The sequence below is a fragment of the Centroberyx affinis genome, unplaced genomic scaffold, assembly GCF_046629955.1.
Source record: "Centroberyx affinis isolate AG114_WGS23_722 - 3 ecotype Tasmania unplaced genomic scaffold, CSIRO-AGI_Caff_v1 ptg000100l_1, whole genome shotgun sequence".
NCBI lineage: Eukaryota > Metazoa > Chordata > Actinopteri > Beryciformes > Berycidae > Centroberyx > Centroberyx affinis.
This window is the reverse complement of record NW_027278802.1, coordinates 415555-440726: the sequence shown is the minus strand read 5'-3', so window position 1 is coordinate 440726 and position 25172 is coordinate 415555. Positions and strand designations below refer to the sequence as shown.

Genomic DNA, 25172 nt, shown 5'->3' with positions numbered 1-25172 from the left:
AATGTTTGCTCAGCTTGTTTCCCGCCGCGCTTCCTCAAATCTCCCCGGACATGACGTTACGAACGTCGCTGTTTTTTTTTCTTCTTCTTCGTCTTCTTTCCGTTCTTGTTCTTCTTCACGTTACTGCCACCGTCTGCTCTTTATGGTTCTTTCCCATACTTACATTTTGCAGTCTAATACTGCCACATGTTGGTTTTCTTCAGGTCCTGGCAGTGTTTTTAGAGAGAAGGCTGTATATTGTAATGTGTGATAGTCAACATTATATATATATAAAAGTCATTCTCTCCTTAACAGCAATGTACAATATGAGCATTTTCATGACACCTGTAGCATCATCATTAATATACAGTAGAACCTCCTTGGTAGCATCCAACACAGTCTCATCTCTAATTGATAATATATATGATTATTCAGAGCAACCTGCAACGAATGAAACACTAGGAGAAGCCTAAATTCCATGATCACTAAATTTACAAGTAAAGAAATAGAGAAAACAGCTAAGGAAAGAAGTGTAAGGGATTACCCTGAGAGAAATTAAACTGATTGGAGGACAATTCAAACATTGACAAAGATATGAACCATGATGTTCAGATCCTTCCAAGGAGCTTGAGGTTGAAGTAAAAGAAAGGATTATGCTAATGATTTGGATGTAAAGTTACAACACAACTATTGCACTCATCATCCTATCATAGTAATTTGAATTCACATTATTGATCCCACTGGTTCTCTCTCTTCCTTTTATCCTCCCCCCCCCCCCCCCCCCCCCAAGTTGGATTAGTCCATCCTTTGTCTTCATTATTTCCACCACGCTCATTGCTGGCATGATCTAGTTTCCTCACATCTCTTTGGCTAATCCTCGGAGCGCTCCCTAAACCATTTTCCTTTATTCCCTCATTTGGATTACTCATGGCTTTGCTTTTCCTTGAACAGCCGTGTTCAAAGTCTTGTTCCCTTATCTCGCTCCTGTACTTACTTTTCATTATTGTCATATTTTTCCTTCTCTTGTTGGATTTCAAACTTACAACTGTTTTTGTGAAGTACTTTTCTGTGTTTTGACAAATGCTATATAAATAAACCTTATTATTGTTATTACTTTTTAAACAAGGGGCCACTGAACTAAATCTTTCCAAACACTCAAACCTCCTGCTTTCTGACAATTATCCACTCCTCTTCACTTTCAGCTGTCTTTTCTCATCCTACCTCCTTTGATCACATACTGCTCATCTGTGGAGACACATGTAGGTCAATATTCTTACACTATAAAATACTATTCCTTCTTACTCAGTTGGTTGTGGAATTTAAATTTGTGTAATGAGACTGGTGTCAAAAGAAAGTAAATTCTGCAATGATGAGGGATCAATCAACTCAAAACCTAAGCAGATGCAACACTTGGCCCAATGTATATCATGTGGCATTACGTATTGTGTAACATTTGTTTCACATATTCATTCATAAAATATCCTAAAGACACCTTGACATGCCTTTTTGTATTGTATTAATGTCAAGTTGACAGCAAAGGCTAAGATGTGGTTCACTCCGGAAATTACTCGACACTGTGGCTCTAACATAATGTGCAATGCAGCGGACAGCCATGATGAAGTTCAATGTTTCAACAGAGTCATGGGCTCAAAGTCAAAGGTTGCATAGAGTTTACTTTCATTACCATATTAATTAAAATAGCATGAATCCTTTGAGTCATAAACACATTTACAATAAGTTAACTGAGGCACTGCTTTGACCCAACTCAGAGACAGAAGTCCATCCAGTCTTTCACAGCTTAATGTGAGCAGCCAAGCAAGGTATCAAGGAGAAATATGAGATTATTTTTGCAGGTGTGATTATAACAGGTATGTGGTGAAACATGTGGTCTGTATGTTACAATGTGGACACTTTGCTGCCCTGCTTGTCCTTCTTGTGAGACTGATATCTCCTTGCTGTGGCTCTCTGGTTCCTCTGGGCAGCTGTCGGTCCGTCAGCAGGTCCAGGTTCCAGCCTGGCCTGCTCCGTCTCAGGCTGTGGCTCTGCCTGCTCCTCCTCAGCGCCCAGGGCAGGCATGGCTCTCAGCCACTGCTGGTAGTAACCACGGAAACCATCGATGTGAACAAGATAGTTGTTTCTGGTCTTGTACTGGGATTGAGAGAGATAACAGGGAGAGGGATGAAAGGGAAGGAAGAGAAAGGGACAAAACAAAAAGAGGTATCAGGAGAAAGGGAGAGGGGGGATGTGGAGCGTGTGAAACACAATCTTGACATTGTTTATCTGTAGCTGAAGCGAATTCAAGGCTGCTGAAGCAAATCTATCTTTGGTTTCAAAAGCAGTTAAGCCCTAAACCCTACTTCCTGATCAGGCATCTGTTTAGTTACCTCATACCCGGCGGACTCTGCTGTGCACTGACAGCCAAGTTCACCAACTTTTCCCTGCAAAGTGGTCATGTCCGTCCTCTCTTCTAAAATTTTAGGCACAATAAAAGCTGCACTTGTGATTTTCTTCCCCCCAGTTAGGATGAACAATACTGTTTTTGCACCAAAAATGTCAACATTGGCGGTAACATGAGCTGGCTAGCAAATGTCTATGTCTTTAATCGGCTCCACATGTGATATTTTTAAGTAAGTAATATTTTTAAGTAAGTAATATTTTTAAGTAAGTAAAAGTATGACCATAATCATAGTGTATGTTTTCTTTAAAGATCATTACTGTTAGTAGAGAGACTTTGCCAGTGACATTTAACACAACTTATTAAAACCCTACAGAGTATGGAATCATCAATAGCACAGAACAGAATAAAAGCATCTAAACAGTTTAGAGTGAAAACGAGGCACAGAAACCACAACTAGTGACTGCCAGAATTTTTAGCAATGAAGAAAAGGGCTGAGTGTTTCGGCTCTCATCAGCTTCTGTAGATCTCAGGTACAAGGAACTTTGGGAAATCCTTTGTTGAATTTTTTTTCATACCCTGTTAAGAGTTTTGCACAGGTACAGCATGTACGGCTCGGTTGGAACGAAAGGTGAAACACAAAACACACACAAATGCGCACATACGCATGCTCACCTGGTCATAGTTGGGTGGATATTGTGCAGCAAACTCCAGTTGTCTGATGATGACCTCATTAGGCCACACCCCCATGTCGGTCATGCTTTTGAGGAGTGTCTTAAGGTAGATGTAATCCATCCTCCGAGCTGCTCGGCCAATTAGAGCAGAGAATACATGGACGTTAGGCCTCAGTCCCGCCTCCTGCAAAAAACACAAAGGGCCATGCCGATGAAGATGGAGGCCTTCTGTAGTGACAGTTACGCTAATGGACTTCATCTACTACTACTAGTAGTAAGAATAAGTACTGATGTTTGGACACTTTGCACTGGTGATGACAAGGTGCATGAGGAGCAAGAGGTGAGAGGTCAAACCAGAAGACCAAAACCTCCATGCAGCTGTTCAACAATTCATTTAGCGGTGTGTCCCATTCAGTTTTGGACTACCAGATTTCTGGGTCTGTTTATGAAGCAGGCTACTGGTTCAAACAACTTTAAGTGGTGACTTCATACCCTAGGGAAGTTTGATCAGTATAAATACACATCCATCCAAGACAGAACAGTTTGTTACACAGTTGTGTTCTATTTCCTAATGTCGCACCTGTGTTTCGATGAATATAAAATGAATGGGAATTAATGGAAAAGGCAAGTGTGACCGAATCCAGGATGGTTTTCTATGGATCTAGCTGTACATTGGTATATTACAAATATGTCCTGGTTTTGTTTTTTACCTGTGGAAGGTGTTCATTAACTGAACTGTTCTCAACCATACAAATAACATGTTAATTCTTAATTTAACAGGTATTCTCCCTTAAATACTGAAGCCACTGATGTGTGTGTCATCACCTCCATATCTTTCAGCAGCTGCAGACCGTCCCTCTGTCGCTCACAGCCCAGAGCGAGGCTGCCATACGTCTGTACGTCCACATTTACATGTCGCTGTTGCATCACACGCACCACAGCCTGGAAAAAGAAAGGAGAATACAAAAATATGCACACACTCTTATGCAAAAAAAGATGTGAACAAAGACCCTATCTTGGTTTGGTTGAGGGTGGGTGAGTGTTTGTGTACCTTTGCCCCATCCAGGTCACCAGCTCTGGCTGCTCGGCGAATCACAGAGTTGAAGAACGCTGCATCAAGCTTCACTCTGTGCTGCTTGGCAACCGTCAGAAGCATCTGCAGGGATTGGCTGCCTGGTTCCATTGTATCAGCCAACAGGGTGAGGGTTCTGAGGTCTGGACTGAGTCCATTAACCGCCATCTTCTCCAGGAAGCCTTTGGCCCCTCCTATCAGGGCAAGCCTATCAAATGCTCCATTCACAGCGCCAAGGGAAACCACACCGCCCTTTTTCCCCTCAAAAAGGTCAAGTAGGCTAGGAGGCTCAGAATCGGCCACTAAATCACAAGACAGCGAGACATTTGCCGTTTCCCTGACCGGTACCAAACGGGTTGAGTCTTGTCTGCTATACGCCTCCATATCTGCTGCTGGGACGACCACAGCGTCCCTGTCGTCTCTGCTGCCGGGGCCACATAGGCTGTCGTCTTGGCGACAGAGTCTGTCGCTGTGTTGACCAGGCTGAAGAAACAACTGCCTCTCCAGGAGGTCGATGTCTATTGGATCCCTCAGTCGTGACTTTGGCTTCACATTCGCCATGTTTCGCCCTTTCTGGTACGTCCAATCAGGTCTCAGCAGCAGGTCGGTGGCCAGGCTAGGATCACCCATCCCACAATCCCTGGCAGTTCGCAAGAGCAAGGTGTAATTCTTAGAGTCTGGACGAATCCCTGACCTCAGCATCTGGCGCCAAACCTAAAACAAACACACAATTAGACTCAATCTCCAAAAACCCACACAAAACTAGTTAGATGCATGTAAACGTGTGACGTCTCTACCTGTAGAGCCAGTCTGAACCCTGTGTCTTTGTCCTTCAGACATCCCATCAGCAGGTAGTGAAATGTCTCCTGAGTTACAGCATGGCGATTCTGCAGCATCTCCTACACACAAACACAAACACACGTGTATAGACAAATCTAAAACAATTCAGGGCATCAGTCCTTCATATGAAGCATATACACACACACATACACACAAGTCGTACCCTGAGTGTGTGAATACAGGCTTGAAGGTGATTGGTGACGGCGTGCGTCTTGAGAAGGGCGTGGTATGTGATGTTACTCAGGCGGTAGTTTTTGCGACGGAGTTCTTGCTCCAACTGCAGCGCTTGCTGAAGACCTGCTTGTTTCAACGGTGACTCAGCACAGGCATTGAAGAGAGCAGTATATGTGGCGTCTGTGGCAACCAGACCTCGCTTCTTCATCTAGAAGACACACACACACACACACATACAATACATATGTACATACTTACTTACTACGCAAGTGTCTACTTATAAAACTAAACTAAAATAAAAATATATGTGAAATGTTTTTAGTTTTTGTCTTTTTGTCTTTTGGAGGGTCAAACAGAATGAATTTCGGGGGAAATAATTTGTGGCTACATTCACTGAACACTGATTGAAAAATGAAGGTAAATACATTGAAAAAAAAAATGATTTATTGTTCGTATCACACAATACCTGTTGTAAGTATATACAAAATACCTGTTCTGAACTTCTATCATTATGCTTTTAAAAAACATCAAGCCTACCAAAAATACTTAAACTAAATAAAAACTCAGCTAAAACCACCAAACCCACACTGAAAACTAACTGAAACTAAACTGAATTTGGAATATAAATAAAACCTACATAAAAAATAAAAGATAATGAAAAATCTCTAACTATAATAACCCTGGTGAGTGTTTCCATACATCATTATAGAGTTTGAAGGCCTTTTTGAGGTGTCCAGCACGACCACAGCCTCCTATCAGCACAGTGTAGTTGTACTCCTGTGGCTCCAGCCTCTCTCCTCTCAGCATGTCTCTGTGGAACAGATCCAGAGCCTCCTGCAGCTGAGGGAGAGGAGGAGAAAAAGGTAAACAACAGAAAACAAGGAGGAAGAGGAGGAAAGTGACACAGACATAACATTCAGTCAGACCAACCTTATTCCCCTTGATCAGTTGCTTGCACTGTAAGAAGTACCAGTAAGGTGTGTTTCCCCTCCCGAACTTAGGTATAACCGGGTCTCCCTCCTCCTCCTCGTCTTCCTCCTCTTGGTATCGCAGATTCTGCATGTCTGGGCTGCTTTTGCGGAAAAACCTCCTGGAGGCTAAATCAGCAGAGAGCGGGCCGAGGCAGAGGCCTTCCTCGGGTGGGTCGCTCTCTGCCGGGCCGGTCGGGGCTATGGGAGAGGCCGAGATGTCCTCCACGTTTCCTCGGGAAGCTGCGGAGAAGGACACGGGTCTGGTGAGAGGCAACAAGCAGGGAGGCGGTGTGAGGATCCTGGATGACCGGGTGGTGGATGAGTTCCTCGCCGGGTAAACGAGGGACAATCTGGCAACACGGGCCGAGACTTTCCCCCCGTTTCGCACGCACGAACAGGCAACAGACGTTAACATCTTCTCTGACTTCTCTGACTTTACCAGGCTAACCAATCTCACGTTATCAAGCTAGCTAGCTAGGTAGTACGCACGTTGTGTTTACGGTGACAAGACCTGAATAGTCGATATCAGAGCCGATATTTTAAGAGCCAGCCTGCCTGACGCCCTGGTCGTTTGGAGGAAATCAGGAGGCCATAATTTGAGAAATATCAGTGAATACTCTTTAATTTACATGAGCGGTTTATCAAAAGCAACATCCAGTAAGATTTAGGCAGCCTACAGCTGGTCGACTACATCTGTGATGGATTAGTACACCTGTCGGATTGCAGATCACTAATCACTGCCCCCAACTGGTCATAGGTCATTTTTGCGTTTCCTCCCGGGGTGAAACAAGGTAAAGAGACAGTCAGGTAGAGAGAAGAGTGAAGAAGAGTCTGGTTGATGTAAAAGAGTCAAAGTTGTGATATCCGACCTAGTAAAATAGGACTTATACTTCCTGGATAAAAGCAATGGAACACCAAGTCGGAGCTCCACCCACAGACTCCTCTTCCTCTCTGGTAAAAGTAGCCTATTTTGAGTGTGTGTGTGTGTGTGTGTGTGTGTGTGTGTGTGTGTGTGTGTGTGCGTGTGTGCGTGTGTGCGCGTGTGCGCGCGTGCCCAGCCCATTTAACCCAGTTGAACCAGTATTTGACAGTATGATCTGAAGTTTCATATCATAATGTTCAGAAGTGCTCTTGAAGAATTTGACTTGTAGATGGAAATAAGTGTATATTTTAGCTTCCGTGGCCCATTATCTGTTAAAACTCAGATCTTTCACTTCAGCAAACAAAATGCACCTTTTGATAATTTTATTTTACCCAAAGTAATTAATAATTAGTAGTTACCTAGTAATTATGCATAGATACAATTAGTGGAACTACCTACAACACATTTTCATCTCTCTTAATATGTTTTTATAAGAATTTATAAGCAGATTTATAGTTGGTGTTTACAGTTGGTGTTTATATTCAACTTCTGAGCAGCAGTGCAAACTTCCAGAGTGTACAGCAAAACAAAATTATTTCACAAAACTTTCTCAATACTTTGGTCACCCACTTTCTATTTATGGCCTGTGGCTACAACAGTTGTGATTGGGCAAATTGGACCGATACGCCGAGCTGAAAACCAGAGAACCAAGACTAATCTGCTAGCTGCTGCTCCAGTCACAGTGAAACGGAGACGGTCTTGGTGGCTGCATATAATGTCTGTCTGAGCTTTTACATCCAAGTGAGCTTGATTTTGTGGTGCCGCTATCAGTTTCAAAACAGAAAACCTACCCTGATCCCCAGAAAATCCTCCTGCACATTTCCCATCTTTTGGAGCTGATTCTTTTTGGAGCTTGTCATCTGCAAACTTTTCTCTCTTCTTTATGTTTAATAGCAGATATTTATTTGGTGAGTCGCTGAGTCACACAGAGCAACACATTACACACGACTTACGCAATATAACAATACTAATTTTATAGGTCCCAGGCTTTGACCCAGACCAGCTGGTGCCACCCTCCTGTCCTGCGGCCGCGCCTCCTCCAGGTACAGAGCAAACACACCCAGAAACTAGAAATCCACCAACAGAACACAAGACTTTAGTCCTTACAAACATTTCACATATAAGCATGTTTCATGTTTGGCAGAAATTCTGTCCCTTTAAAGAACCTTTAAAGATTATAGATATACAGCACACTTGATAAACCGAGACCCTGTGTTTGTATGTTCATACAGCTTTTTGTTCTCTTTGTCTGTTGTGAAACTAGCAGATGTTTCGCTGCCAGAACCCAAGACCAGAGCTGACTTCTTAAAATGTAATAAATAAATTTATCTATATTATTTATCTATATAATCTATATTTATCTTTATTAAGTAGTACACAGTCTCTCTCTCTCTGCTGATACTCTCCACAAATCCCTAGACAGAAAAAGAAGCAGAAACAAATAGTAGTGGTGACAGAGTGTCAAGTGAATTCTTGCGGCTTGCAATTACATTTTTAGGATTTGTCTTAAGAAAACAGTGGAGAACCCAGGTAAACTCACTGTTCAGAAGCAAGTTTTAGAATTGGCTCGATTGAGAGTCCTGCTGTATTACTGTATGTATGCATTGTATTTCTGTAATGTATTTCTATCTGTAATGTGTTGATGTAGGCCTATAAAAGTTCTCTCAGACTGTCTGAACCAACTCATCCATTGGCTTTAGCTGTATAAGTGAGGGAGAGATTCATCAGGCTTTATATCTTTCTGTCTGTCCATTTCTTTCTCTGATTTGCTCTCTCCTCTCCCAGACTCCTGTCGGCTCACGCTGGACTCCAACACAGCATACAGAGAGCTGCGTCTGTCGGAGGGGAACAGGAAGGTGGAGATGATGGATATAGTCCAGTCGTATCCCGAAAGCCCAGAGAGGTTCTCTCACCTGTATCAGGTGCTGTGTGAACAGGCTCTGACTGGATGCTGTTACTGGGAGGTGGAGTGGAGCGGCTCTATTGAAATAGCAGTCGCATATAAAGATCTCGGCAGAACGGCCTATTACCACGAGTGTGCGTTTGGGTGCAACAACAAGTCCTGGAGTTTAGACTTGAATAAAAACGGTAAATGTTTCAGACACGGTGACGTCGAGACTGAAGTGCCAGACCCCCAGTCCTCCAGAGTGGGAGTGTTCCTGGACCACAAGGCGGGCACTCTGTCCTTCTTCAGCGTCTCTGACACGATGACGCTGCTCCACACAGTCCAGACCACCTTCACTGAGCCGCTCTATCCCGGGCTCTGGGTTGCAGACAGTGCTGAGCTGTGTGAACTGGAGTAGAGGTCCGTCCTGTGTCTTAAGGCCAGGGTCGGGGTCAATTCATGAATGAACTCATCAACGTCAGTTCAACTGAGGAATTGGAATTTGAATTTACAAACACCTACAGGAAACAGAATTGGAATTGAATTGGAATTTCAGGAAGTTACATTTAATTCAATGAAATTCTGTGAAATTCCAAGTTTTTTCTTACCACATATCTGAGATTACACTTAGTGTTATATATTATCAATACTGAATATCATAAAATGTTAAAGGAACCTTTCAGGTGCTATTTGATGCATAACATGCAATCACAATACATACATTATGACTGAATGTATTTGATTTGTTGAACTGTCTTTTATTTGATTTATAATGTTTGATTTATAATGTTTAACAAGTCAAGACAAACTCTCTTAGAAGTGGAATTTAATGGAATTCAATTCTGTTTCCTGTCATTTCAATTCAATTCCAATTCTGTTTCCTTAGAGCTGGGTGAATTTCCAATTCCAACTCCTGGAATTTAATTGGAATTCACCGTGCATTCTCAATTCAATTCATGAATGGCCCCGACCCTAATTAAGGCAATAATCCATGGGTGACAGTGGAGATGCATATTATTGCTTTCAGCAGCAGTCTGGGTTGGTAAATGGGACAAAATGTTAACACACATAATGAGCTACAGTTAAAATAAGGCTTTGATTTACAGCAGTCAGCGGCTTCTTTAGGACTCAAAGATACAGACTAGCAATTTTAATGCCCAAAATCATGCTACTTTAATTCCGTCAGATAATATTCTCTTACACACTACGTCAAATCACAATACAAATTCTGTATCTTGAAAGAATAAGTTGCAGTTTCAGTTTACATTTTGAATCAGTGGAGTTGAAAGTGAATCGTTTTGTTGAAAGTAGGTTTCAGATTTGTCACAATTCTATATGACTCTATATAATTAAAATAAATTAATATATAAATTAAAATGTATTTATTTATGTATAATGTATTTTAATTCAGATAAACAAATGAAAATATAATTGATGAGTACTTTATTTTAAAAAAAATAGTTATTAATTTGTTTTCCTTATATTTTTTGCCAATGTGCAAAATAAATTATTTGTTTCTTAACTTTTCTGTTCATTAAAACATGACACAACCTCCTGAGCAGCATGCCCAGCTTCATATATTGGCTAAATCACCGTTAAAACATATAATACTGTAGTTTGGTTGGTCCACAGCTAGTCCTCGACGGTTGAGGACTACATACGTATGATGGAAATAGAATAATTGGATCACAAAAAACTGTGGTGCAATTACACTGTAAAAAATAGATAAATAAAGGATCCAATTGCAAATACTTGAAAAAAATGTTACTTGAAGGATTTTCCTCAGCTTGAAGGGTATAGAAGATATTTTGATTGAGATAAAGCAATGGTTTTCAAAGTGCCGTCACAGGACTCCCACCTCTTGGCAGTAATCCCTGTCAAAATTTTCTCAGATGGGTTATGTCAAGTAAAATGTATAAAACTGATACCATCCTCTCACTGCTGAACCTCTGATATACTGCATGTTGAGAAGGCAGGAACCCGTGTCCTGGAGTGATGTGAACATTTCTTCTTGGCATTTAACACCATTCACCTACAGATTTTAGCAAACAGACTGCAGGAACATTTTGAACTAGATGGTAACTGATTGGCTGGACTACTAGTTTCTTGACAGGAAGAAAGAAAGAGTACTGCTCTCTCTCTTCTCTACACCATACACACACACAGTGGATGAGGCAACCAGACCCTCACACCTCAGATCAGAGGAGAGGAGTTTGACGCTGTGTAGAAGAGAAAATACTTCTGACTCATCGATGACAGTAAACTCTCTAAGGATCTGTGTTCTTAAGCCATGTTGAAGAAGGGATATACTAAATACTGTATATACTGTATATATATACTGTCAGGAAACTCATCCTCATCCATGTGGATCACGCAATCATGGTCATAATCTACAGGGATTTCACTGAGACTATTCTGTGCTATGGTTTGATCTGCTGTATGGTTTTCTAATCTAATCTAAACTTTGAGTCTCTGCTTTAAGAGGCAGCATTCAGAGCAAACATTACTGGATCACAAACTCCTTTATATTGGCATAACTCTTACCATCCATCAAAGGTGCAATTTTCTCACTGGTATACAATAACATTAAAGTGAACTATATACATTTACCTTTGAGTACATTTAATAGAAGGTACTTAAAATTAAGTAGAATTTTGAACTTGGCAATTTATCAGAATACTAATCTGTAAGTCACATTTACTTGTATAGCCCTTAATCAGTTCAGTTACAGTCTTAAAGGGCTTCACAACAGCTACACTCTGAAACAATAAATGAAAACGCTAAATTAAAATTCTGCCTTTACTAAGTAGTTGTGTAGGCACCGTCAGAAAATGGAGCATTGGGTCACAGACTCCCAAACTATAACCACCACCACCAACACTACACTATTGCTGTGTATCTGTAGTGGTAAATAAAAGTGATATTGTGACATGAATAGACATATCGTAGACAGCCAGGTGTTAAAAATAATTCACATGGAGTTTATTACAACATCATCTGATTCAGATCCTCTGTACAAAGGTTTAGAACATAGAGAACGTCTCATATTCTATTTTTTTGGCACTTATTTTCAGTGCAATTCAAAGTAGCTGGGTGGTGTAACAAGTAGGGAGACCGTCCTTTAACTGGAAAGCCCAGGTTCAAGTCCCATATCAGCAAGCATCCACCCGGCTGAAGTGTCCTTGAGCAAAACACTGAATCTCTACCAGCTCCAAGGGCGCTGATCTGTAGCTGACCCTGACCTCTGACCTCCCTGTGGAGGGGGGCCGAAAAGAGAATTTCCCTGTGTAGACCAACATCACAGTATCACAAAAAATGTAACATGCAGAATTCACTGAGCAGACGACCTGTCAATCAATCTTTGACAGATCAATTGTGAATTTTCTTTTCTGGTAGGAAACCAGCCTGACTCGCCAGCTGTTGAGCACCACAGTCACATTGAAAACCTCTGGCAGAGAGTGTCACCATGGTGATAAATGTGGGGCTTGGGCCACGTGGCTCTGGAACAAGGTTGTCCGATCCAGCAGTGTCAGTGGGATATCTCTGATGACCAAAGGCAAGTCTTCATGTTGTAGTGGATAGATGACCACACTTAGGGCGGGCCGCTCAGCTGAAAACCTAAGAGATCGAGAGAGAGAGAGAGAGCGAGAGAGAGAGAGAGAGAGAGAGAGCGAGAGAGAGAGCGAGAGAGAGAGCGAGAGAGAGAGAGAGAGAGAGCGCGCACAAGTCTGTCAACATCAAATGTTAGATGCACGCCCCCTGCCCCGAACACAAACTACTGACCTGTCCAGTAATGTTTTCTGCAGTGTGCGACAAGCCACCAAGGTCCCACCCATGAACATGTGGCACATGACGACACTGTGGCAACGCTCCATGAAGGTTTCCGTGGCAAACGGGTCAAAGGTTCCACTGCGCGAGATGAGGCAGAGGCGTTGCAGACGGGAACAACATGACAGAGCCTCAAAGAATGATGCGTTGGCACTCAGGTAGGGCTGCTCTAACCTACACACATACACACATGAACACACACAATGTTCAACATAATTTGAAAAGAAGCAAATTTGAACAAAGCTGTAAACCAGTTACACAAAATTTTGTCAGTACAGGCGAAAGATTGACATAGTTTTACTAGTGAACTGAGGCACCACCTTAAGTAAAACATTATTCCTTTTAGTTTCAATGTGATACAAAGGTACGTGTTTGGAGTAATCTGACTACAAGGAGAAAACAGAATTCAAGGTTCATCTATTTGGTCATTCCCCATGAATATCAGAAATAATTGCCATCTTCTAATGCCAAATGATTGGGAGTCATGGAGACAATAGTTCTTGGTAAAATCAACAGCACTACTTGGCTTTGGGCTAAAAGAGAGATTAATAATGAGAGATTCCCAAGACACTATGAGTGGTTTCTCAATTCTGCATGTTATTAGAGAGCCATGCCATACATTCAGCTGGTTCTTAGTCTACTCTCAGGCCAAACACCCAGCTGAAAAAAAGATCCTTAATTTTGAAAAAGAGGGAAAATCAATTGACCAAAGGGACATAAAATCCTACATAAATTAAAATTGTACAATCTATTGGTTTCTATTTTATTCATATAGTGAATGAAGGGTATACAGAAGTTTATTCTAACCTGAGCTCCTGCAGCTGTGTGCAGTGTTTAAGTGTGTCCAGCAAGGCGGAGGTGTAGTTCATGGTTTTTAAAGACCCCAAGTTGGCAAGGGACAACACCTGTAGGTCTTGACAGCGCTTGGCCAGCTGTAGTAGCCCAGTCCCCTTAAGGACCCCCGGAAGCCCAGCCAGAGTCAGACGACGTAATCGTGACAACGCCTCTAGTGCTGCCAAGTGTGTATCGCCGACTCCTCGAGCCCAGGCACACATACCACGAGGCTCCACGCACGCACGTGCGCAAGGCTCCAGCCGAGGCAGTGCAGAGATAAAACCAGGGCCGATGAGCTCCAAGATCTCCAAAAAGGGGCAGCCAGCTAACAGCTGTGCCAGCCCCAAGGTGCTGTCCCTAGGCGAAGGAGACTCTGAATCTGGCTTGTAATTCTGGAGTCCCACACGTGGAGCCTTCTTCAACCCCAGTAACAGGGAAGAGGGCGAAGTAGTGTGTGTAGAGATGTGACGTGTGTTTAAGCCATCTGACAGGGCGCAGGCAGGCAGAGTGAGCGAGCGCAGGCATCCCAGTTTGGCCAGACTGGCACACAGGTGTGTTTCCCCACCTAGCCCCGGTGTGTTTTCATGGTGATAGTGTGTGTGCATTAGGTTCAGGTGTTTGAGGTTGGAACAGCCAATTGCCAGCCGGCTCATTGTCCCGGCAACCAGCTTATCTTCCCCCCCGCGTATCCCGGTGCACTCTGGGTAAGGGGCATGGCTTATCCCGCTGAGGTTGAGGCTGAGCAACTGTGTAGCATCTTTGACCCCTCCCTCCAGCAGGGAATGGAAGACCTGTGCCCATAACGCTGGGCAGCGGCTGAAGCTGAGGTGCTTGGGGCTGTTGCCCTGTAGGGCTCGCTCTAGTGACAGGGAATCCAACCAAGAACGAGGAAGTTGCAAGGCCTCCAGATCGCCATGGTTACGCAAGCTCTGGGCCAATGAGGTGGCAGCGGGCCAGTGGGCAGGGTTTGGACCAGGAATCGACACTAGAAAGACTCGAAGACGCTCTGGAACATGAACGCTGAACACAGCTAGGTAGAGAAGGAGCAAGGTCTGGTTTACCTAAGAACATCAACACACAGATACACCAATTATAGGTAGGCAGTAGGCAGTACATATTGCACATATACACTATGTGAACAGATTACACTCATATGCACAAATTCACCTCTCCTGGGGCCAGTCGAGCACTGAACTCCTCTAGCTGTTGATAATGTGGCACGCTGCTCTGGCCCACCATCAACTGGCAGCAAACACCAACACCCTCTCTGGTCACATCTGAGATGTCGAACTGCAGAGCCAACCTATAAGCAGAAACATGGACATACACACCCACAATTTCAATAATGAAGCAGTAAAACAGTAAAGCATACATGTAGTGACGCTAAACTCTACCAATTGACCAAGGGCATAAAGACGCCTGCTTCCTGGTCTGACATCATTACCTATCTAACAGTGCAACATGTTGATCAAGTGAATCTGATAGGTCCTTACCTGCGTAGTTGTGCACAGCAGGGCACCACACCGTAACTGGGCGTCAGAAGTGTTTGTTTCAGCTCTGACAGGCGGCTCAGTGAATCAACCGCCTCTGAATTTAGCTGAGCGGAGTTGAAGCCTGGCGCCACATCAAAAGCAAGTGATGTGAGGAGGGAGAGGGAGGAGAGGAGGCGGGAGAGACGAAGTGAAGTGAGGCGACAACCGGTGAGATCAAGGTGCGTCACCACCCGGCAGCGAACTAGATGTTCCATGGTACAGGCAGGTAGCCAATAGCAGCCACTCAGGCTGAGAGACTGTACATGATTGGCTAGCTGCTTCAATATCTGCCGCACCGATAGGTCATTGGCCTGGAGGGAAAGCATAAAAAATCAGGAAAAACAGAACCAACATAATTAAATGTTTCCATTAGTTGAATTACAACAGGTCTCCCATGTGAGGTTAAGCAAATGTGTTAAAAACATATGGACAGTTTCACAGACTAATGTTCTATGAATTAAACACAGATTCATGGAACATTTTGATAGAGATCTTCGCTGAACAAACAGTTACAGTAAAGGACATGTCTCTGAAGCATGCTTTATCAATTCAAATGATGGTGAAAGGTTTATTTTAATAGCATTACCATGTACTCCTCAGAGAGACAGACGCGTGTAAGTAGGGTCTTGTCGTGGCAAAGCGTGTGCAACTTGCGGCAGACGCGTGCCACATTTAGCAGCAGGTCACACACCGGAACATGGCGTAGGATGCACAGCAAGATCTCGTCAGACAAACCTGACATTCCCACAGAGACACAAGCCATCGCATCCTCGTCACATACAGCCTGAAGAAGAGACAAAAATGTGCTGGTATATATTTTCTGCCATGCTCAGAGATGGGCAGCAAATGTCTTCAGGGTTACGAGCACTTACATCTTCTGTGTATTCAAGTCAAGCATTAGGAAGAATTGGCAACAACACCACCAGTCTTTCTTATTGTCTGCTAGCAATCACAAATTATTTATTTGTGATTGACAGACAAGTAAGCTTTTATTAAGGATCTAAAAATGACAGCTCACACAAAACAGTAATGTTTAGTTAAGATGCCACAATGATCTAAAAATATGTCTTTGCTTCTTGTCTATGAGCAATGTGGCCAAAACCTGCTCATGCACACAGACCTGGTATCTTTTTGGCAATAAAGACCTCTAATGATCAAGCTGTGGAAAGGGGTCAGAACATTTCTGATTTCTATTCCACTATCATGATCTGGATCATTCTTGAAGAAATCATTTAGGGGAGCAGACAGGATGAAACAAAGAAGTGAGAGAGGAAAAAGTGTAAATGATGAACAACTTTAACCATATATGGACAATAGACTTTTTTATGCAGGTGACTTAATTATATCCTTAATGTCCTCAGGATGTCTGAATTTGTTGCATTACCACTGCAAGGTAGGAGGTTGACTTTGTTAGTCAGTCTTTGTCCACAAGTGTTGGGGCAACTAATTAACTGTAATAATGACTTACAGTAATATTCATTTAAGTGCAAGTAAATAATACTATACCGTAACATAACGTTTTAAATTAGATAGTGTCATAGTTAATTCAGCTGATATTTCAATATACAAAAATATTGCCTTAGGAATCAGATGTATCACTGCATTTTGTCTTGTAGAAAAGCATCCATTACGTTATTAGAAGGGAAAACCATAAATGCTGCAACATGTAGTTGTTTGATATGCTGACATAAGCAACTTCGCAGCAATGTACAACAATATAGACAGCGTATCGATGTCAGCACCAATAGTAAAAGTGCTGAAAGAGGCTAAATCGTCTATCGGCTAGTCGAGAAATCCCTTTCCACACCTGCTAAATATTTTTATTTGACAAATGTCAGACGTAACGTTAGAATACTACTAAACAGACCAAAACACCCTATCGCCCGACCACATGGCATTACTGTGTGTGCAGTGTGTATGTTTAAATGAAACGTGGTTGAATGAGTTTACTGAAATTTAAGTCAAGCCTAGCCATTCAACCAGCTAACGTTAGCTGGTTGAATGGCTAGGCTTGAGTTAGCTTTACCGTTAACGTTACCAAACTAATGATGTGTTGTCGAGGTTTTTCACTCAACCCAACCTGTACAATTTGTCGATCCATGTCCTCCGGCAGTCCTGTTACAGTCGTACTCATGCTTAAAAATATTATCAATTTAACTGTCTAGCCAAAGCTACAGGTACGATGAACCAGTTGTACACTGAACTGAACTTGACCGTTGAGGCACAAAATCGGAACTCTTCTTCTTTTTAGTGAACATCGGAACTCTTTCAGAGACGGACACACTTCCGACCAGCGAGGAAGTTTTGCTTTTTTTCTTAATTTTAGAACTTTTTTTTTTTTATCAGTTTAACAACATTCTTATTGGGCCTATTTATATATTGTTCAATATCCTTATAAAAGCCTATTATAAGGATAGCCTATTAGAAATTAGAGTTGTGTCATGGTGTATTCTTCCCAAGGTGTCTAGGAGAGAACAAACTTACCATGAAAGCAAGCACACTGCTTAGTTTTATAGGCATATTGTTGATAGGCCTCCTGTAATTGTCTTTTCCCTACTGGCAGTACAACTGTTGCTGCTGTAACGCCCCAGTTTCCCCATGGGGATCAATAAAGTGTCATCTTATATGGGAAAGATACGATACTTAGTATGAGATTGCACTAAGTCACTTTTTTGCCATGTATACATTCTTGTTTGTGGGTTGGATTTCTGCCAAACATCAGTGAGACACGGACAAATACACAGTTTATGAACAACAGCATTACAGCATTTATTAGTGTTAACACAAAATGGCTTAGGAGGCCATCTAAGTTTTAATTTGGGGTTGCATGAGTCTCCTCCCGATATAGTGTGTGTATGTGTGTGTGTGTGTGTGTGTGTGTGTGCATGTGTGTGTGTGTGTGTGTGACCAAAGGCTTAGCAGTGTCAGTGAACGTCATCACGGCTGTTTGCTTTTGTTTTTGAACATTTTCCTTTGAACGCTAACAGGGATTGTTTGCGTGTGTTTTGAAATAGTACAATGGGAGACTTTAACAGGGTGATGAAAGCACAACACACAAACAACCATGGATACTTTCATCTTGAGAAAACTAAAAGAGAAATCCCCAGAGTGCAGCGATGCAATATCAGAGAAAACTGACTTGTATAGAATTAATATTTATACATCAACAGAAAATAATTACAAACTAAATGAATAGGATTGAAAGTTCATTGCAAATTAATCCACTCACACCAAATGAGCAACGTAGTCAGGAGCTAAACCATGCATTTCTTTGAAGGTAATCAATAAGATTGATTATAAAATCAATTCTAAATTCTAGCAGTAGTAAATGTGGTGGTTAATGGTTCAACTGCAGAGAAGAGGACAGTCCAGATAATTCAGGTTAGAAGAACAGACAGCAACACTAAATCAAACGTGGAAACGTTTGGCTTCATTTTGACCTTGGAATCTGTACAAATGTTCTGAAACTAGTTACTAATCGAAGAATTTTGTAAAATTAACAATGATTGATTCATTATTTTATTTTATTAAAGCCGATAGAATTGCCAAACCACTTGGCTGACTGGTTGTCTGTCTGCCTGGTTGGTTTCTAACTGGCTGGCTGGCTGGTTGGTTGGTTGGTTGGAGTAGAGGAGCCTGTGGTTATCAGACAGATTGCAGGCTGAAGCAGCCGTACAGAGGGAGATGTGTGAAGAAGTGCCAGCACAGATTGGATTTCCTGCAGAATTTTCCGCTCTTCTTCTTCTTCTTCCTCCTAAAACCGCCAAAAAAATCGCCTCAGTCCTGTGCGCTTCTGAAACAGAAAGAAAGACAGGTTTGTTTAGTAAGAATACTGCTGCAATTTGTGTAACTCTTAAGTAAGAAAAATCACATTCTTAAAAAAAATGAATAAAAAGAAAAATTACATTGACGCTAAAGTTGCTTAATCCCACGCATTCTGCCTCAAAAAACACAGTTTGTGCTTTTTCATTAGTAAAACAGCCAAGAAACTTATTCTGAAGCCCATCCACAGTACAGCCTCATTTAAATATCGGCCTTTCTTGAGACCGACTAGTCGACTAGTCGGGACAACAAACCCACTAGTCCAGCTTGTAAAAACAGACTTGTGCTTGTCTCTACTCACCTTGCTCACTGCTGGGTCGGTCTGGGTTTCTTGGTCCAGGATTTTTCTCTCCTGAGCAGCTGCTGTTTGTTTCTGCTCCTCCTGGATCTGCTGCAGCAGAGCCTTCATCTCCTGGCAGGACTTTTGTTCCAGGAGGATTTTGTCCTCCAGGTCCTTGGTCCTGCTGGCTTGTGTCTCCTTCAGCCCGTCCAGACTGAGGAGAAGGGAATTGAAGGTTTTCCCTTTCTCTTTCAGTTCGATCATCCCTCTGATCTCTGCCTCTCTGGCCTTCTTCTCCATCTCCTGTCTTTCACTGATGCGGTCTTTCTGCAGCGCTGCAGAGGAGGCTTGCAGACCGCTGATGGTGGCGGTCATCTCTGCCTTCTCTTTGTCAGCAGACAGGAGTTTGAGTCGAAGGAGTTTGAGCTCAGCATCCTTCTCTTTCTGCTGCACCAAGCCGGTTTCTTCAGTCAGCTTCATCCGGCTCTGCAGCTCCTCTCTCTCCCTCTTCCACTCTTCACGCTCCCTCGCTGGCCACTTTATTAGTTTCCCTACCATTGAATAGGTGTGGTGGGTCACTCTGCCTTAAAGAGCTGCTAACACTAAAAGAATTTCATCAGTCTGGGTTTCAGTGGAGAGTTTTAGTGGCCCATGATGGTCTAAATGCTGTCTCACCCTGACAAGAAGACAATTCTGGAGGAAACACTTAATACTTGTGATTTTTGCTTGTTTTGAAAGGTAGACAGACAGTAGACAGACATGCTCTAGTACCCATATTAAACTTCTCCACTTTTTATTCAGAATTTTAACTGTGAATTCCAGGAGAAATATTCATAACTGATTTAATTTTCCTTTATCTTGCAAGGTCACAAGTCAAAACTCATAAATGCGACAAAACAAGGAATTTTAAGAGAGTATTATTTTCAATGTAAAAGTCAGTTTTGTCAGAATTGGCCTTGAATAATCTGAAAGTGTGTGTGTGTGTGTGTATCAATACATTTTAACAAATATAAAATATTTACTTTCTTTTGTATTTGTTGCGTGTTTCAAGCCAACTTTCTCTTGAATATGAAAACAGGTAGGCTTTTAGCCTGAATGGCCCAACATTGACTGATGCTGTAAATTAAGTATATCATGCAACTTGAAAAAAAAAATATGCCTTGAGAGTTTTCAGTGATCTAGGTCTGGAATCCAAATCCTGTAGGAGCTGTATATCAACATCGCTAACAAAGCAACCTAGATAATAGTTTGAATCTGCAACCAATGTTTAAACAACGATCTTGCCCAAATGAAATATCTACATCCTTCACGTGGCCTGCACTTATGAAGCTTACACCCATAGGCAGCATACTGTGTGTAATATGGAACTTAATCCTTAGAGATAAATGTCACATACTATAGTACAAACAAATATTTTCAATTCAACAAACTTTATCCATTCCTAAAGGAGAAGGATCCTGCAGGTATGAAACAGTCTGCAGTAAAACACATTTTAAGTGCTTGTGGTGGGCAAGTTGGCCAAGACATAGAAGCTAACCATTAACACAGTAATGTCCAGGTCACACTTTGATGTTCTTGACGAAAGAAGAAAATGTCCACACTACTCATAAGAATATAAACAAAGAAGAAAAAATATTGTGTCAATGTACTCGATGCAATTTAAATTTGTGTACACATCCCTCTGATGTGCACATGCTAGTCCCCTACACATGCATCTGCTCAGGTAAGTCAGAGTCCAATGCCCTTACTTAGACAAGTGTTGCCCTTATTCAATGGCACTTGGATTGACGTGATGGAATGTGTAAAATCACTACTTTTCTACACTGATGATTCAAATGTCCAGTATCAGACCGAGACTACGATGTAAGGTCCTGTCCCGTTGCTCTCCAGACGCTCTCCTTTGCCACCTTCCTTCCTCTTCTTGGCCTTAAGCGTGTCGTCTCCCGCAGCGGTTTCAAAAGATTTGACATTCCTCCGCTTGTGCGACACAAAGTGCTTCTTTTGCCTGTCTTTGGTTGCCTGGATGTTCTCCGAAATCTGTGCATGAGATTAATCAAGATTCAGTAGAACTTCAGCTGCACAAAGGACCTCAGACTCTTCCTATTTCAAAAAGATTCTCACCCTGGCATGGATTTCTGCAGTCCTCTCCTCCAGGTTTTCCTCTGGATCACCTACAACAAAGTCCCCCGTCATCTGGGTGGCGTTGACGTCTCCAGGAGTTAGCGGATGCCTCCCAAACATAGCATAGTATGGTGCGTACTTTATTGCTCTCTAAGAAAATCAACAGCAACAGCATTACATACTATACTTTTCTAATTTTGTATGCACCGCAATACCATTTTTGTAGTTGTTTGCGCCACTCTTTACCTGCTTTGAAGTGTTAATGGCGGAGACAGCAGCTCTCAAATGAAGATCCCAGTCGTTCTGCTCTTCTCCGCAGCGCTTAGCCAAAGCCTTTTTAATGGATTGTTTTGTCCGCTCATTCTGACCATGTGACTGAGGGTGGTAAGTGGAGGTGATGCAGTGTTTAATACCAAACACCTCAAATATCCCATGGTTGACCTGTAGAAGCATCGATATGTACACATATTAGCTGCTAAAGTACTCTATTTATCAACTTTCTATTGTTTGTATGGCAGATTTGCTGTGTTATAGTAAGTGTGAATATTTGGCCCACTGAAATTTGACGTGTTAAGTGTTTACCTCATCCACAAACTTTAGTTCTTGGTTTGTTATTATTTGGTCAACCAGTCCGAAATCTAGGAGCACACTGACAATCTTTCTCGCCACTTCGGCGGCAGTTTTGTTGCGAATGGGCTTTGCAATAACCCATTTAGTGAAAAGATCTGTCATGGTGAGGATATACCTGCAAGATACATTACATATGTTGCATTTGAGTACATGTATATTATTGTAGCCCTTTTGAACTTTCAGGAATAACATAGCACACTTGACTTACATGAAGTTCTACAAATTAAACACTTAATCCTATACACTTTTTCTCCTCTATGCCATAACAATAATGGGTTTTAGCAGAACTCTTTCTCGTGCTGCCCGGCACTAAAACATAACGTGGAGATTGGTCTGCGAACATAGGGTTACCCATGCATGAGGGAATTTGTTGAGATGCTTTTTGTACTGTTTAACATACTTTTCTGTTGCTCATATTGCTAGTAAATAGAGTATTGTTAGTCCAAACGGGCTGGACACCGCTAGGTGCATCACAAACAGCTTCGAACAACATACCTCCTGCCCTTTGAAGTGGTGTGAAGTGGGCCAATAAAATCCATCCCCAAAACACTCCATGCGCAGGTTCCCTTGGCGGGATGCTGGCCCGGAGCCGCCATGTTAACTGTGTCATTGCGCTGACACTGAGGACACGCATCAACCTGCATAATAAACAGAGAGACAAACTTCCATCAAAACCTGCTGGTGTTCTTTTGGACTGATGCAATAGTTTTGTCAGGATGTCTCACCCATTTGTTAGCATCCGCTCTGATGCTGGCCCAGTGGTATGATGCCATAATTCTCTCCACTGTCCTGCGCCGGCTCGGGTGGCCTCCAGTGGAAACACTGTCGTGGCACTCTCTCAGCACTTGATCTCTTTCCTCGATGTTCATAACTACCAAACGCAACTTGTCCCGGAAATTGTAGTACAAACGGTTATCTATAAAAGTAAGTAATATCTTATCATCTGCATTTCATTTGTTAATACAAAGCTGGATATGCCGACTAAAATAGAGAATGTTGCAACATCACATCTACTGAATCAACTGAACCAATCCCAAATAAATGCATTCGGAAATAACTTTGTAGCACAGTAGAATGTAGTGTTCCTGTTATTGGGATCTCTGACTGCATTGTATATCTAACCTTTTACTAAGTAACACTTGGAAGATCTCCTGATAGCCGCCTTCCTGCGTTCACGGTTTTTACAGGAGTCTGTCAGAGGATGGTAGCGACCATTCTCCAGATAGTGCTGGACCTCTGTGAACAACTGGAAGCTCCCCATTTCAGCAATCTCCTAAACACTGACAGGAATTAAACAGAGAAAACTGAATAGATAACTACTATAATTTCACCACCTATGGATATTGTGGCCATGTATAGCCTAAGTAGAATAGAATTTAACAATCTACATTCAATCTTACAATCTAATTATTAAATATATTTGCCTCAAAAAGGCCATTAGCAATGTATCTGTCTAGGAAAGTATTTTTTTTATAAATTGCAGCAAATACACTATCATAAAAAGTTAGCTCTATCATGCCAAGGAAGCCTGATCTTGTTTTTGTTTTTGTTTTTTTACAGCAGTGGGGATTTAGTAATTGAGTGTATAATCAAGACTAGCAGAGAGCCAGCCCCACAAAAACACCTGAATAGAATATAACAGGCAGAGGAAGGCGCCTTTTCAAGGATCCTAGTAGTAGCCTATGCAAACTACGCACAGATCATTAAATCATAAAAATGATTTTGCGTTAGGTTGGAAAAATGGTAACTGATCATGACATCTGCAATCTGACAATTTGCAAAACTGTTGTCAGAAACAACTTGCACCAAAATTGCAGCTTTCAACAGGTTGTGGACATGATCTTACCTCGACGCGGGAAGGGAAAGTTATTTTTTTTTTTTTTTGCGCGGACTAACGTTAGAGGAGTTTTTCTTTGTTGTTTTTTTAATGGCGAACGAATGGTTGGGATACTAACCTTCTACAGGTGTCAATCAAGGTTTTACAACAATCAGAAGGCGACATGTCACTCTGAGTCTGATGCGGAGGAATCAGAGGAGCTGAACAGCTTCAATACTGACCAAGGAGGTTTTATATTAACCATAGACCTAAAACTGACACCCCTTCTTCTGGTCTTTGGTTTTGGAATCGTGTTTCTGCCGTTAATTATAATGTCAAACGCTCTCTCCGACCCATTTCGGCCACCATATTCTCAGGGGGTACTGACGTAGGCAGTGGGGGCGTGTCTTGTAGCGAGTCTGCCCAGGTGCAGGCAGCAGGTAGACCCTTCTCAACCTGCTTGGTATACTGTGCTTCCGAGCAAAACGCCCGCTGCTGCCACCGGTGTCCGAGCGGTAGATTTGATGTCGTTGATTTGGGTTTCTGAATATATTGTTACTGAGAGAGCCTAATTATTGTGCAGTATTTTCAATGTCTCTCACGTGTATTCTCGTGTAAAGTACAGGGCCGAGAGATGTCACTATTGTGTATCCATATGTCAAGTGCATTTCCTACCAATGTATGGTGCTTTATCATAGCTCATTGGCTGTGGCTGTCATTTGATTATAATCACCTGTTTTGCTACCAAGACGGCTATGTGGTAATGTAACAATACTATGAATATAGCAAGTGGAGATAAGACAACACACAGCGGCACGACAGTCTGTGATTTGAGCTGCTGGTCACCAATACACATCATATTTGTGCCATAATCCAAGGTGAGTGTTCATATAGAGGCCCAATTCAGAGTACTTATTTGTCCAAAAGGGTAATAACTTCAAAATCACCCGATTCACATGTTACTCCATGTTATTGGACTGTTATTGGTGCTGTCATTAGACAAGTCGAACAAGTTCCTCCCCAAGCTGGAAGCACACTGATCATTTAGTCACACAGCCTCATTTTGTGGTTTGCAATTGTTCAAGTACAGTGTGTCAGGGGAGGTGGTTGAGCAATTTTGGATTTTGTACATCTGTGGTAAGAACCTTGGTTCTGGGAGTTAATGTTGAAATATGAAAACCCCCTCAGTATTGATATGGTTGAAGTTTTCTTTACATGAATGTACAGCTGGCAAGTGTTTGCAATCAGTCTTAGCTCTTGTGTGAGTTTTCAGGATATAAAGAAACATTATTATTCTGTATGTGGTCAGTGTAATGATGTAATCTTGGGATGATAAAGCATATTTCCTTTAACACAATATTTGAGGAATGAGCTGAATAAAGAGCAAGTACAGAAAC

General features: G+C 42.1%; 3 protein-coding genes across 6 annotated transcripts; 1 reads left to right on the top strand and 2 right to left on the bottom strand.

Moving 5' to 3' along the window:
* Positions 1–1297: 1297 nt before the first annotated feature.
* Positions 1298–6552, bottom strand: ptcd1 (pentatricopeptide repeat domain 1). Of its 2 annotated transcripts, XM_071522925.1 has the most exons (9): positions 6065–6552; positions 5834–5974; positions 5124–5342; positions 4918–5019; positions 4579–4834; positions 4100–4509; positions 3874–3990; positions 3050–3232; positions 1298–2127 (listed from the first exon to the last, which is right to left on the bottom strand). In XM_071522925.1, the coding sequence occupies exons 1-9, from the start codon at positions 6518–6520 to the stop codon at positions 1876–1878; spliced, it is 2136 nt and encodes a 711-aa protein (XP_071379026.1). In that variant the 5' UTR covers positions 6521–6552; the 3' UTR covers positions 1298–1875. The 2 variants fall into 2 exon arrangements, with proteins under 2 accessions (XP_071379026.1, XP_071379017.1); XM_071522916.1 differs by having other exon boundaries at positions 4100–4834.
* Positions 6553–6888: 336 nt separating this feature from the next.
* LOC139647090 (stonustoxin subunit alpha-like) lies at positions 6889–10345 on the top strand. Of its 3 annotated transcripts, none has more exons than XM_071522943.1 (4): positions 6889–7059; positions 8007–8070; positions 8295–8339; positions 8813–10345. In XM_071522943.1, the coding sequence occupies exons 1-4, from the start codon at positions 7012–7014 to the stop codon at positions 9328–9330; spliced, it is 675 nt and encodes a 224-aa protein (XP_071379044.1). In that variant the 5' UTR covers positions 6889–7011; the 3' UTR covers positions 9331–10345. The 3 variants fall into 3 exon arrangements, with proteins under 3 accessions (XP_071379044.1, XP_071379036.1, XP_071379052.1); XM_071522935.1 differs by having other exon boundaries at positions 8292–8339; XM_071522951.1 differs by lacking the exon at positions 8295–8339.
* Positions 10346–11893: 1548 nt separating this feature from the next.
* fbxl18 (F-box and leucine-rich repeat protein 18) lies at positions 11894–17309 on the bottom strand. Its single transcript, XM_071523168.1, has 7 exons — positions 17187–17309; positions 15693–15890; positions 15068–15417; positions 14742–14877; positions 13548–14635; positions 12696–12914; positions 11894–12530 (listed from the first exon to the last, which is right to left on the bottom strand). The coding sequence occupies exons 1-7, from the start codon at positions 17238–17240 to the stop codon at positions 12374–12376; spliced, it is 2202 nt and encodes a 733-aa protein (XP_071379269.1). The 5' UTR covers positions 17241–17309; the 3' UTR covers positions 11894–12373.
* Positions 17310–25172: the final 7863 nt, after the last annotated feature.

Excerpts from the sequence above, each read along its gene's own strand:
- LOC139647090 (XM_071522935.1), top strand. The coding sequence starts at position 7,012 with ATGGAACACCAAGTCGGAGCTCCACCCACAGACTCCTCTTCCTCTCTG. Across the intron at positions 8,071-8,291 it reads TGCGGCCGCGCCTCCTCCAG|CAGATGTTTCGCTGCCAGAA; the intron begins GTACAGAGCAAA and ends TTGTGAAACTAG. Across the intron at positions 8,340-8,812 it reads CAGAGCTGACTTCTTAAAAT|ACTCCTGTCGGCTCACGCTG; the intron begins GTAATAAATAAA and ends CTCCTCTCCCAG.
- fbxl18 (XM_071523168.1), bottom strand. The coding sequence starts at position 17,240 with ATGAGTACGACTGTAACAGGACTGCCGGAGGACATGGATCGACAAATT. Across the intron at positions 15,891-17,186 it reads TGGATCGACAAATTGTACAG|GCTGTATGTGACGAGGATGC; the intron begins GTTGGGTTGAGT and ends TCTCTTCTTCAG. Across the intron at positions 12,531-12,695 it reads CAGAAAACATTACTGGACAG|GTTTTCAGCTGAGCGGCCCG; the intron begins GTCAGTAGTTTG and ends TCGATCTCTTAG.
- ptcd1 (XM_071522916.1), bottom strand. The coding sequence starts at position 6,520 with ATGTTAACGTCTGTTGCCTGTTCGTGCGTGCGAAACGGGGGGAAAGTC. Across the intron at positions 5,343-5,833 it reads CCTTCAAACTCTATAATGAT|ATGAAGAAGCGAGGTCTGGT; the intron begins GTATGGAAACAC and ends TGTGTCTTCTAG. Across the intron at positions 5,020-5,123 it reads CCTGTATTCACACACTCAGG|GAGATGCTGCAGAATCGCCA; the intron begins GTACGACTTGTG and ends GTTTGTGTGTAG.